This window comes from Stomoxys calcitrans, chromosome 2, assembly GCF_963082655.1.
Source record: "Stomoxys calcitrans chromosome 2, idStoCalc2.1, whole genome shotgun sequence".
Classification (NCBI taxonomy): domain Eukaryota; kingdom Metazoa; phylum Arthropoda; class Insecta; order Diptera; family Muscidae; genus Stomoxys; species Stomoxys calcitrans.
This window is the reverse complement of record NC_081553.1, coordinates 76,694,872-76,708,833: the sequence shown is the minus strand read 5'-3', so window position 1 is coordinate 76,708,833 and position 13,962 is coordinate 76,694,872. Positions and strand designations below refer to the sequence as shown.

General features: G+C 39.0%; 1 protein-coding gene across 1 annotated transcript; it reads right to left on the bottom strand.

The window, feature by feature from the left end:
- Positions 1–11,981: 11,981 nt before the first annotated feature.
- Positions 11,982–13,683, bottom strand: LOC131994697 (uncharacterized). Its single transcript, XM_059361509.1, has 2 exons — positions 12,667–13,683; positions 11,982–12,068 (listed from the first exon to the last, which is right to left on the bottom strand). Exons 1-2 carry the CDS (start codon positions 13,681–13,683, stop codon positions 11,982–11,984), a joined length of 1,104 nt encoding a protein of 367 aa, XP_059217492.1.
- Between the last annotated feature and the right edge of the window lie 279 nt (positions 13,684–13,962).

Below are 13,962 nucleotides of genomic sequence, written 5' to 3'. Positions count from 1 at the left end.
AACATATTAAAATCATATGTGTCATGACTAGATCATAAAGCAGAAACAATACAATCAATCTGCACCATTCATGTTAATTCTAATAAGCAAATTTAGAAAAATATACTGAAAATAAGTATAAAACTTATTATGACAAATTTCGAAGGGAAATATACTAAGTAAAACATCTGAAAATATATTCGAGGAAAATTTATTTATGTATTTATATTTTTTGCAAACTAAGGCAAAAGAGTAAAGAAGGTGCTATTGAGAAGCGGATAAAGTGGCCATTAAGATGAACATTACAATGGTATGTAGTTTCAACAAGACGGTGCCACATGCCACACAGCACGCATAACAATGGACTTATGGAGAGGTGAGTTCGGTGAACCTTTTATTTTACGTTCGGGACCGGTCAACTGGTCGCCTAGATAGTGCGATTTAAAGCCTTAAGACTATTTTTTGTGGGCTTTGGGTAAGCTTATGTCTATACGGAATCTGGTACAAATCGAAAGATATTTTTCCAGAGATATGCAAATTAATTTTCCGAAAAGAAAATTAATAAAAATGAGAAACTAATTTTCAATTAAAAAGAAGCAGAAACACAGCAAATTGAAGTTGTTTTTACTTAAGCATCAGTTGTTTGTGTGAATGCGCCTTGCATAGGTAGGAATATTAGTGGTGAGGGTGCGAGGATGACTGATATGTGCGAGAGAAAGAGTATGCTAAATGAGGTAACGATTGGGGTTCTGGTGTATGGTGGTGTGATGCGTGAAGGTCAGTCAGTAGCTTAAGCCGCAGCTATGGGCAACGACGTTTGCGGTTTAATATATTGGCAAAGTAACTAATTTTGGTGCCACACTATGCAGTTAATGATTGAAATAGTTGGTGGAGAGTTAAAATAAGTAAAGGAAAGAGGCTGCAGTGTTTTTGAGGGGGTGCTACATGTTTTTGTAGGTTTCTTTGTTCGTATAGGTTTAGATGTACTTGCAATATTCAGATAGTTTATATGATAAAAATAGTGCACTTTATATTTCAATATCAGAAAGGGCGTTCTGTGAGGGATTGCCCTGCCACTGAACAACCCAAAGCGGTATGTAGCGCGATTCGGTAATACGGGGTCTCGAATGAAAGGCAGAATGAATCTGACAAAAAAATATAACGTCAAGTATTTATGGGTCATCCTTTCTCCTTAAACCACCTATAATGACAATGAGGGTTTTACAAGGGTTTTACTTTGAAATATGGATTCATCTTTCAGAGAATTTTACTCCAAAAGCCACCAATGGACATATAGCCTAACTATGACAATATGAGGCTCAAATTCAAGGTATTTGAGAATAAAGTAGGAATTTAACATCGAAATTTTGGGCCATCGAACTCAAGGGCATTCAAAAATGCTCGAAAGGTCATGTTGCCAATTTAAAAAAATCTGGGTGTTGCCAATTTAAAAAAATTTGTGTTTGTTTCGTATAGAATCAAAAACGGCTGAACTGATTACCTTGAAATTTTCACAGATAGTGTAGGTTGGTCTGGAAGGAAACATAGGATATATTTTTTTTGACATCGAGAGGGGGGCGGACCCTCCCCTTCACCCCAAGAGTACTACCCAAAAATTCAAGAGTAGAGTACGAATTTCATAATAAAAGTTGGGTCCAAGTACTTGGGGGACCGCCCCAGCCTCAAAACTCCTTAAAATAGGTTTATATAACGATCATGAAAATATGGGAATCAAATGAAAGATACTCGGGAGTATATTACGAATATGGTCAAGAATTAGGAATAGGCTTTATAATTTTTTGATAACGGAAGGAGCGGACCCTCCACCGTAACCCCAAAAACACCACCCAAAATCTAAAGTGGACCGATAAGAACAATATGGGTATCAAATGAAAAGTTTGAGGGAGTAGATAACGAATCTGGTATACAAATTCAAATCGAAGTATAGGGGGTAACCCCATCCCCACAAAAACGCCCAAAACGAGCACATTAGCCAATCACGTAAATATGGGACTCGGTGTGTTTGTTCCGTATAGACTGAAAAATGGCAGAACCGATTTTCTCGAAATTTTCGCTTATTTTGTAGGTTGTTCTGGAAGGAAACATAGGCTATATAATTTTTCGGTATCGGAAGGGGGATGGACCCTCCCCCTTATGCCAAAAACACAACCCAAAATCAAAAATGATCCGATCGGGACAATATAGGTATCAAATGAAAGGTATTGGAGAGTAGAATACGGTATTATAATTTGAGTCTCTGTACCCATCGGGCCGCCCCAAGCCTACAACGTTCATTTCAATATGGACGATCATTACAATATGGACGATCATTTCAATATGGGGCTCAAATGAAAGGTATTGGGGAGTAGATTTCGTATTTGGCATACAAAATCAAATCGAAGTATAGGGGGTCATGCCAACCCTCAAAAACGCTATTAGACCCATTATATGATACTTGGCTGAACCAATTTTCTTAAAATGTTCATAGATTGTACACGTTTGTCTGGAAGGAAACATAGGCTATATAATTTTTAAGCATCGGGTAGAGGCGGACCCTCCCCCTTACCCCAAAAACGCCACCCATATCAGAAAGTGGTCCGATGGGCCAATAGGGGTATCAAATGATAGGTATTGGAGACCAGAAAACGAATATGGTATTAAAATTTGGGTCCAAGTACCCAGCGGGCCCGCCAACCCCAAAACTCATCTAAACAGATATATTCGTTCATGTCAATATGGGACCCAAATGAAAAGTATTAGCCAGTAGATTCCAAATATGGCATAAAACATTAGGTCCAAGCAATGGGAGGTTGCTCACCCCCCAAATGGGCATATTAGCCTATCAAGGCTATATGGGACTCAAATGAAAGGTATTAGAGAGTAGATTACGATTATGACATTAAAATTTGCGTTCATGTCTAGGTGGCGCTTTTTCTCCTACAGATACGTCAAATAGGTTATCTGACCCATTATGACAATATAGGACTCAAATGAAATGTATTTGAGAGTAGAAAATGAATTTAATATCCAATTTTGGAGCCAAGTGTTTTGGGGTACGCCCTAAAGCACCCCCTAAACTGAACTTCATTTCCGTTGGGAATAAAAAACGAATTTGATATCCATATTTCGAGAATGAGAACATTAACCTAAGGAAGAACATTACCACCAGCAACCGAGAAGGGGCAAATCCTCACACATCAATGAGTGCTTTCCGATTCAAGTTCAAACTCAATGATAAGGCACCTTCTTTTATAACCGAATCCGAATGGCGTCCCGCAGTGCGACACTTCTTTGGGGAAAATTTTTTAAATGACCGTGCATGGCATTTTACCCCGAAAATGTCGCCATCATTAAGAGGGCATATACACCGCTTTGTCCGATGTTCTTAGCAGAAATCGAACGCGTTCAGCGTCATAGGCTACAATGGCAAATTGCAAATTTTGCCCATGAACATTCCACTAAGGAACAGCGCCAAATTTCTCACATATCAATGAATGCAGTCCGATTCAAGTTTTTAAGCTCAATGAAAAGGGGCCTCCTTTATATAGTCGAATCCGAACGGCGTGCCGCAGTGCGATACCTCTTTGGAGTGAAGTTTTACATGGCATAGTAGTTCACAAATGTTGCCAGCATTAGAAGGGGAAAACCACCGTTGAAATTATTTTTCTGATAGTCTCGCCAGGATTCGAACCCAGGCGTTCAGCGTCATAGGCGGACATGCTAACCTCTGCGCTACGGTGGCTACAATGGCACGAATTCCATATCCGCATTCAGGGCGAAGTATCCCCAACCTAAAAAGATAGTACAATAGTTCGGATTATAAATATAAATAAATTTTTTATTCCCTGTATTATAGAAGCCACAGCGGGTGCTTGGGTGGGCTAGTAAAATTTAAATAATTATTTGTTTTTTTTTTTTTGAAACATAAAATTCTCTAGAATGATACCCTTCTTATAATATTTTTGCTTTAAACTTTAAATGCATTCCCTTTCTTACGCTATAAATCTATGTTAATCTATTGGTGATACATATTGAAAGAATTGCATTTTTAATTTTGTATGACAGTACGAAATATTTCAATTATTTCATTGAAAATATCGCATCATTTTATCACATTAAAATTTATTGCATTTCGATAATGAGTGCAGCTTGTCGCTTTTGTTGGTTATTGTTTTGTATCGAAAGCGAATACAAGTACACAAAAAATGACAGAAAATTCAATAAATATAAATGGTCATTAATAGGCAATTTATGAAAGTAACGATTATCAAAACATAAAATCTAATTGTAAATGGTTCATTAATTTGCCCATGCATTTATGGCTTTGTATGTGTATGTGTGTGTGTGTAGAAAACCGAGTGTACATGTGTTGCCACTTACATGCATACACAAGCTATCACACACTTAAAGGAATAAGCACAGGTTTACTGAACACCTTCTTCAAGGGCCTTTATAGCTAAATTGGATATGTATACCGATTTCGGGTCTTAGGCCAATAAAATAAGAATTTATTATTCGATTTGGATGAAAATTAAATAGTGACATGTTCCAACTATGGTTCAGCTTGGATCATATTTGGATATTGCTGCCATAGAGACCGATTCAAGTTATTTAACCCCTGAAATAAGCTTTTTTAATCTGAATGTCCAAGAAACGACCACTTAACGGGATGCATTGAAGAATGACACTCTTCGCGGAAGGGCCATTTGTAAGCAGCTACTAGCCCGACTAAACTAAGGATTGCTGATGTGTTACATAAAAATCGAAAGGGAGTTCTCTTAGATTTATAAGAGGTTTAAATTGACGCGAAGTCGATTTGTATACACAACTGATGGCCATGAGATGGACTGAGTAGATAGTGTCCACTGGACACACTGCAGAAGGGCAAAATTATGAATGACGTGATCCATAGTGGGCCTTGACCCTTTATTGGATTTTTAGTTACTTCGCCCCCGAAAGGAGGTAATTCTTGCCTACTCAGAAGACATAGTCATGATTATAGCAGGCAGATTTATCTCTAAATGTATGCACGACTGATGGCCATAAGGTGGACTGAGTAGACAGTGACCACTGGACACACTGAAGAAGGGCAAAATTATGAATGACTTGATCCATAGTGGGCCTTGACCATCTATCGGATTTTTAGTTACTTCGCCCCCGAAAGGAGGAAATTCTTGCCTACTCAGAAGACATAGTCATGATTATAGCAGGCAGATTTATCTCTAAATGTATGCACGATTGATGGCCATGAGGTGGACTAAGTAGACAGTGTCCACTGGACACACTGCAGAAGTGCAAAATTGCTATATGTATTCCGAGTAGACAAGAATTTCCCCATTTCAGGTTCGAAGTAACTAAAAACTTCGAGACCGAAAGGGGGAAATCATAGCGATGATTATAGCAGGCAGATTTATCTCTAAATGTATGGACCTCAATTAGGGTGCACTTTGAAGGCTACCAAATAAGGGGTAGCTAGTGAGCTTGTTATAAACTCCAAAAAGCCAGAGCAAATAAGAGGACCAATTCCGCATAAAATACAGCTGCTCCTGGGGTCTTTATACGCTGATATATTTTTGACCGAAGACTATGTAGGAAAAGGACCCTCCACGAAACTGGAAAATGATTCTAAAGCAGAGGATAAAAGGGACTTAATGCGCTCAACGCCTGTCGCGATTCATCAGAAAGATGATCTAGTCATCGATCGGGGGCAGCTCACTGAATGTGTGGTGTAGCATCGGGCTCTGGATAATTGTGTCATCCTCAACATAATCGAAAAGGTACAAGATACCGCGGCGGTGAAAATTTCTGGACAAAGGAATAGTGTCCCTTCTTTGTTGACGCGTTGGAGGTCGTTTTAGCGGATATCTGGGAATGGTGAGATACCTCCACTCACCCTTACCAGCGGTTTCTGTAAATACAGATGGTTCCAATTTATATGGGAACCTGGAACATGAGTCTTCTTTGAATTCCTTGCAATCAGGAAGCCATACATAGGCTTCTGAACGGGTTTAGTTTATTTTTCGGCGGATGTCTTCGCAGTCCTGAGGGCACTGGGGACGACGCCAACAAGAGCGGAAACTTGATGAAACTGTCACGAAATATATATATGGACAGTCAGGTCGCGCTGAAGGCCCTGGCGTCTGGACAAGTGAGATCGAAACTTGCCAAGAGCTTCTATAAACCATGGGAAAGGATGTCCGGCTCTACTGGGACCGGGGCCATCAAGAGGAACATTGCTGTTTAGCGCACATCGTACTAGGGAATCAGTGATACCTACGATGACAGAGCGAATGGTGCTGGGTTGGCAAGATGGCGAAGGCCCTGTGGCTAAGTATTTCGCGGATCAAGACTTCGCTTATATCGGGGCTTTACTACTACAACCAAATTTCCTATGAACATGCCATTAAGAGACAGGGGATACTTCTCCCTTATCAATGAGTGCAGTCTGATTAAAGTTTAAGCTTAATGGTAAGGGGCCTCCTTTTTTATGTCGAGTCTAAACGGGTGCTGCATAGTGACACCACTTGGTAGCGAAGTTTTTACATGGACGGATACCTCACAAATGTAACGAACGTTAGTAAGGGTAATATGTTTATGATGTTCACGCCGGGATTTGAACAAGCGTTCGGTGTCATAGGCGGACATGCTGACCTCTGCGCTACGGTGGTCTTCGTGGGATATGGGGTTTAGAAAACATGACTTTTGGACTGCTGATATAAGTTCTGACTTGTCATTGTAACGTCAGTTCCTTGACGTCATAGTGGACGCAAGAAGAGGCAGAATTCCGCAGAGTATGTGATGATGAGTAGGAGTTGGAGACATTTGAGCCTTTTTCTGTTGCTACCGCGCAATTGTAAGGAGAAGAGATAGGATAATAAGTGAATAACTCTGAAAAAGACTTATTTAGCATTTTCATAATGTTGTAGTTCTGTAGCAGCCTGAGTGGGCTGACTTGACCATAGTCGGCGTTTTTCGAGATCCGCGTGGTTTCCTTTTTGGCTTGTACGTTTCTTTTATCTTTTTTCGGTTTTGCTATCCCTTCAATTTTCATTTCTTTATATAACTCTCCATTTTCTTTTTCTCTTCTACCTTATTCTACAGCCAAAATATCTTTGAACGTAAGATCTACGAGCGAAGCGGCTAACGACCGCCGCTTCGCTCAGGGGTCGGTTTTGGAAGTTTCCTACCAAACTTGTAATGTTTTTATTCTCTAAGTAGGTAGGTAAGCTGACCTCATTTTGGTGAATTTTTCTAGCATAAAAATAGTAACTTACGGTAAAAAAGCCGGGAATAATTTAAAATTATTTCACTTCTTGCTGTTTCTGTGAAATCGTTAAGAGTGCAGAATAGAGCCATGGATGTCGAGGGGTTCAATTCTGTTACAAGCGTTTCTGTTCAGGTTTTGATATTGCCTGTAATTGGTAAGAGCCTTAAAGGATATCTTCAAAATGTTGCAAACTCTCTTGCCTTGAATCGAAAGCCTTATGATCAGATATGGTCCATATTTAGATGATGAGGGGTCGGTCCATGCAGCTCACTGTAACGGCGAATATGGGTAGTAAAGCGAATTTTTGATCTCAAACCCTTAAACTGGGAGATCGCTTTATCCAAACTCTACTTTTATGAACTTAGGATTTTTTATTGGAAGATAGCTATAAAGCGTGTTATATCAAGAACTTTAGGGTTGAACATGTATAACTTAATGTTGCAAATGGAATGGCAAAATGGCCAACTCTTGGGTTGTGGGTATAAAACATATATCGCATATTTAGTTCAATAGGGCTTGGTAGGATTTCTTTTATTATATATCTAGGAAATAATTCTCTTTGATGACAACACTGAACCTGACAGTTTGGTTTACCTATCAGACGCTTACGGCCTTATTTACAAAACCTTCTGAAGCCTTAAAATAGGTTTATTTGACATTTCTTTAAAGGAAATATGTCAAATAAACCTATTTCAAATCTACATTAAGTTTTGTGAATAAGGCCGTTTCAATGTAAAGGGTGATTTTTTAAGATCTATAAGAAAATTTTTCAGAAAAACACATAACATTCAGAAAAATACATGAAATCATTACTTGAATCGATAGACGGTCCATAAAATTTAATGTTTGAAGATTATTTCATGCAAATGATGACTGTGACTGAGCCTCAAATGGTCCATCCGCTTAGTCCAATTTTGGCATACTCTTTCCAACATTTCGGCCGGTAACTCACGAATAAATGTTTGAATGTTGTTTTTTAACGCATCAATTGAAGAGGGCTTGTCTGTATAGACAGGAGCTTAAAAGCGTTAAATCGCACGATCTAGGCGGACAATTGACCGATCCCGATGTAAGATAAAACGTTTACGGAACTCGCCTCTCAATAAGTCCTTTGTAATGCGTGCTGTGTGGCATGTGACACCGTCTTGTTGAATCCACATATCATGCAAGCCAAGCTTTTGCATTTTGGGCAAAAAGGAAGTTGAATATGATCTCACGACAGCACTCACCATTCATAATTACGTTACGATTTGTATCATCTTTGAAGAAGTACGGTCCAATGATTCTACCAGCCCATAAACAGCACCAAACTGAGACTTTTTCTGGGTGCATTGGTAGGTCTTGAAATGCTTCTGACTGATCTTCACTTCAAAGTCAACAATACTGCTTATTTACGTACCCATTGAGCCAAAAATGAGCTTCATCTATAAAATGGAATAAGAGCACGTATTCTGATAATAAAATTCAACAATTTGCAAGGGTTGTTAATTTATAAGCCGATCAATGATTAAATTATAGACTAAACGAAAGATGTTTGACAGTAAAACAAAATACCAAACATGCATGAGCTGTTTAAACCAGTGTTGCCAAAAAGATAATAGCTAAAAAATCACACTTTATATCTCAATTCGCATACATTAAAGTCTTTTATTTTCGTTTTCTTTCTGCGGAAAAAATGTTTCTTCTATATTCTTTTCTAAGGATACTTTTCCTTCACCTGGTATGTTGCTTCTGATTGCAGGGTTGCTCTGTATACCGCATTCTTGACTTCAATAGCGTTTCGACAATCTGGGCCTTGTCATGGATTTCTTAGGGGAGGCTTTTGGCACCCAAGTACGGATTTCGCGGCATTTTCCATGGAGTGGGGAATGGATTGCCGCTGCGCCGTTATATCACCAAGCCGTGTAATACGCCGTTGCCATTTGTTGTGTTTGCCTCTTTTCTATGTCCAGCTTCCGTGCAGTGCCAGATCGTACTTTTCTCCGCGTGTTCAATCGAGTGCGAAACTTTGTTGGATAGGATATGATCCGAATTTATGTTCGATCCTCGAATTTATCCTACATTTAACACGCTGGATGGGAAATCATGTGGCTTTGTGTATTTTATACCCAACACCTTAGTATTGGGGTTTACTAATCTAGTCATTCCGTTTGTAAAATATCGAAATATTTGTCTAAGACCTCATAAAGTGTATATACTCTTGATCATCTCGACGTTCTAGGTCGATCTAGCCATTTCCGTCCGTACATCTGTCGAAATCACGATGGTGGTCGAACGCGTAAAGCTAGCCGCTTGAAATTTTGCACAGATACTTAATATTGATTGAAAGTAGATTGTTGGGGATTGCAAATGGGCCATATTGGTTCAAATTTAGATATAGCTCCCATATAAACCGATCTCCCGATTTGACTTCTTGAGCCCTTACGAGCGCCAAATTTTGTCTGAATTGGCTGAAAGTTTGCATGTGCTGTTCTGTTATAGCTTCCAACAATTGTGACAACAATGGTGCGAATCGGTCTGTAACCTAATATAGCTCCCATATAAACCGATCCTAAGCACTTACGAGGCACAATTTTTGTCCGAATTGGCTGAAACTGCGATGTTCTGTTACGACTTCCAACAGCTGTGCCTAGTATGGTCTAAATCAGTCTATAAACTGATACAGCTCCCATATAAACCGGTCTCTCGATCATCCTTGTTCGGTTCCTAGAAGCTTTAATTTTTGCTGGTTAGACAGAAGTTTGCTATTTAGAATAAAATTATGCCCTTCAACTAAATTTATTTTGTATAAATTTTTAGCAGAATCAATGGCGGTGGGTTTCCAAGATTCGGCCCCGCCGAACTTCGCACACTTTTATGTGTTTATGGTGAAATCTGATGCTGCTAACAACCATATTTTTTTGCGCAATGAAGTCTATTAGGCTCAATCCATTATCGCACGTTATGCAATTGGGGCTAAATTTTCCGGCTATTGAACCAAAGATATTTTCGTCCTCTGTCCGCAGAACGATTTGCTGTTTTTGTGACGCCATTCCTCATCCATAGCTCTTCCTGTAAGAGGTAATATCTTCCATGTACTTCTCCAATACATCCGCCAGTGCGTATACTGCACCTTCTTTATAAACAGTCCGGACGTTCCGGGTAAAGATCGTGGTGCGTTTTGATCCCTCTCAAAATGGCTGACTGCCCGCGGACGCATTTGTAGCTACATGCATACAATGAACATACATAACACAAGGGGGAGTTCAAAGTTCCAGTCTGTGTGGTGCTCACAGTTATCCCGTGTCGGCCGGGACCCTGTGTGGCCCGTCATTTCGTGCGAATGGCAAATTTTGCCCATGAACATGCCACTAATGAACAGGGGCAAACTACTTACATATCAATGAGTGAAGTCTGATTCAAGTCCGGGTCCGAACGGCGTGCCGCAGTGCGACACCTCTTTGGAGAGAAGTTGTACGCGGCATAGTACCACACAAATGATGCCAGCATTAGGAGGGGAAAACCACCGCTGAAAATTTTTTCTGATGGTCTCGCCAGGCGTTTAGCGTCAAAGGCGGACATGCTAACCTCTGCGCTACGGTGGCCTCCCGTCCCGTCTTTTCTTACCCGAAAATATTCTATTAAGGCCTTTTTATTTCAAGAATTCACGAAACCTGCATTTACCATACACAATTCATCAGTGCCCTAAGGTAATAAAAAACTAAAACATAGGAGGCATCAATTCAACAATGAAGACAATGCAATGAAATACTGAAATTATGAATAATTTACTGCTAATAGTTTTATTAATGTGTCGCAATTTATATTTATTACTTATTTGTTCAAATGCAAATACATTAGTAATTAACAAAACAACAGCCAATGAGGGGGCATCAATGTTTGTTTGTTTGTTTATTATTTCTATCAATATTTCATTTTTTTTTTTTTTTCTTATATATACAAAAATACATTTTTTTGAGTTTCTATCTATAAGATATTTCAGCAAATGAGCATGTATGTTATTTATGAAAGCAACTTAAAAGTACATAATATATTAGGAAAAAGATAGTAAAAAACCTAAATTTAATATCACAATATTTAAGTTTAAAGAAGTTTTACAAACGGTTACTAATTTTAACTATACTACTTGTATAGTAGAAAAATAGAACCCGCTAAACCAAACTTCTCAGATGACTGTAGGTTGACCTTCTACATTTGTCATTAAATGTCAGTGTCATATCATTTATAAAGGTTTCAATCAGTTTTTGTTTGGACTTACGATGCAATTCTGCTGTGGGATATCGTCGAGGAAGATTGTAAATAATCTTGAGGTTCTTATTCTGAATAATTTGGATCTTCCTCCTGTGAGTCATCGCACAGTCATTCCATATCTGGCACCCATAAGTAAGTATAGGTCTTATACACATCCTGTAAAGCATCAATTTGTTCCTAATGTCTAACTTGGACTTCCTATTCAGTAATGGAAACAGTGCACGCCCACATCTCACAGCACTAACACATACACTGTCTATATGCTGCCTAAAAGTCAATTTCTCATCAAGGGTAATTCCAAGATATTTTATCGTCTTTGAAAAAGGTATTTCCCTTCCATTTGCCATCAGCTTACGCGTAGGTTGTCTCTTGGGAGATTTATTAAAAGGGAATAGTATCGCCTGTGACTTCTGCTCATTTATTTTTATCTTCCATTTTGAAAAATATTTAGATGCCGAATTTAGTGCCCTTTGCATTCTACCTACTATCGCATTCGATACTTTCCCTTGACAAATAAACGCACTGTCGTCAGCGTAGAAGGCGATGTCGCTTTCTCTGGAAGGCCTAATGTCTGAGGTATAAAGCGAGTATAAAAGGGGAGACAGAACAGAACCCTGGGGAACTCCAGCAGGAATGGTTTTTATCGACGATTGTTGACCTTCAACATCTACAGTGAAGCCTCTTTCGGTAAGGAAATCATTTACCAATTTAATCAAATATAATGGAAATTTCATTTTATTAAGCTTATATAGTAAACCTTTGTGCCAAATTGAATCAAAGGCTTTTTCGATGTCGATAAAAAGAATTCCTGTCGAATGTCGTCTTTGCTTGTTCTGACGTATCATTTTCACAACTCTTTTAACCTGATGAGTTGTGGAATGTTGTGCTCTGAAACCATACTGGCAGTCATGGATTAGGTCATTTTCTTCCACAAAACTCTGAAGTCTGTGAAATATAATTCTCTCAAAAACTTTGCCTATCGAGCTCAAAAGGCTGATGGGGCGGTAGCTGGTAGGTGATTTGGGGTCTTTGCCCTTTTTATGAATCGAAATGACCTTTGCTATTTTGAAGGGTCTTGGAAAAACCGAAAATTTAATACAAAAGTTAAAAACTTTTACTAAGAACCTTACAGCCGAATCTGGCAATTGTTTCAATAATAAATTACTAACCTGATCAATTCCCGGTGACTTACCATTCCTCAGACGACCTATCAGAAATGCTACCTCTTCCTGATTCGTAAAGGATGTCATATCGTCGTTCGGGGTCGAGTCCTCCTGTATCGCCTTTGTCGTCAATTCCACTTTTCCTTCCATTGTACTCATCATACCCACCGTCGTCCGATGAGCATTTACGAAATGCTCAGCGAGAATTTCAGCTTTCTCATGATTACAACAAATCATCTTGTCGTTATAAACCAAATCTCCTATTCCCCTATTTTGGCCCTTAATACGCCTTGTAACCTTCCAAAAGTTCCTACTGCCAATCCTCAAGGTAGATAAAAAGTTACCCCATTGAATGTTTCTACTTCTATTCATGCCAATTGCAATCATCTTATTAATTTCCCGGACCACAGCCTGGTACGTAGTTCTTAAACTCTGATCCGTACTCCTCTGAGCCATTCTTCTGAATTTGTTCCTGGTCGAAATCATAAGCTTACATTCAGCTGTCATCCTAGCACTGCCTGTGGCTCTGGGACCATGAGGCACTGACTTACTGCAGGCCTCACCCAGCAAATCCACAAAACCCTCAATCGTCTTGTCAACGTCACGAAGTGATAATTCACAATTAAAAACATCAGAATTGCAAAGTTCTAAATCCAACAATGACTTGAAACGTTGCCAATTGGCCATTCTAAAATCTGGGTATAATTTTATGGCTTCGTTGAATTTCTCGTTAACCGTAAATGTTACAGGTACATGATCGGAATTTAATTTGTGCGGATGCGTTTCCAGGTCGGTAAAAACTAAAGAGGAATTTGATAGTAGAAGATCAATTGTTGACGGTCGTCTGATGGTTTGATTTTGGGGAAATCTTGTATGACTAGGTGGGAAATATATATAGAAGTTTGATTTATTTTGATGGTCAAATAACACTTTTCCGGCCACATCGCTATCAGCGCAATTCCAGCTGGTGTGGTGGGCATTAAAATCCCCAGCAATAAAGAATTCAACATTTGCAGACGTCATAATTTCGAGATCACTTTGGAAGTCAGAAGTGTAACGCGGGCAATATGCTGCAACAAATTTAACTTTTGCTTTACAGAAATCTACTGAGATACATTTGTTTTCTATGATTTTCGTTGGAAACGAATTTTCAACCTTGTGTTTGATTGTATTTCTAACTGCTATGGCTACGCCGCCTCCGTGGGTAGTCCTATCAGCTCGGTGTATAACATATCCAGGGATTACAAATTTATGTATAGTTTTCAGAAAAGTTTCATTTAAAAGAACGATGTCAATCGAGTA

Bases quoted from the DNA above. Each gene is read 5' to 3' on its own strand.
- LOC131994697 (XM_059361509.1), bottom strand. From the start codon at position 13,683: ATGACGTCTGCAAATGTTGAATTCTTTATTGCTGGGGATTTTAATGCC. The intron at 12,069-12,666 runs GTTAGTAATTTA...TTTATACCTCAG, and splicing joins AGTCACCGGGAATTGATCAG to ACATTAGGCCTTCCAGAGAA.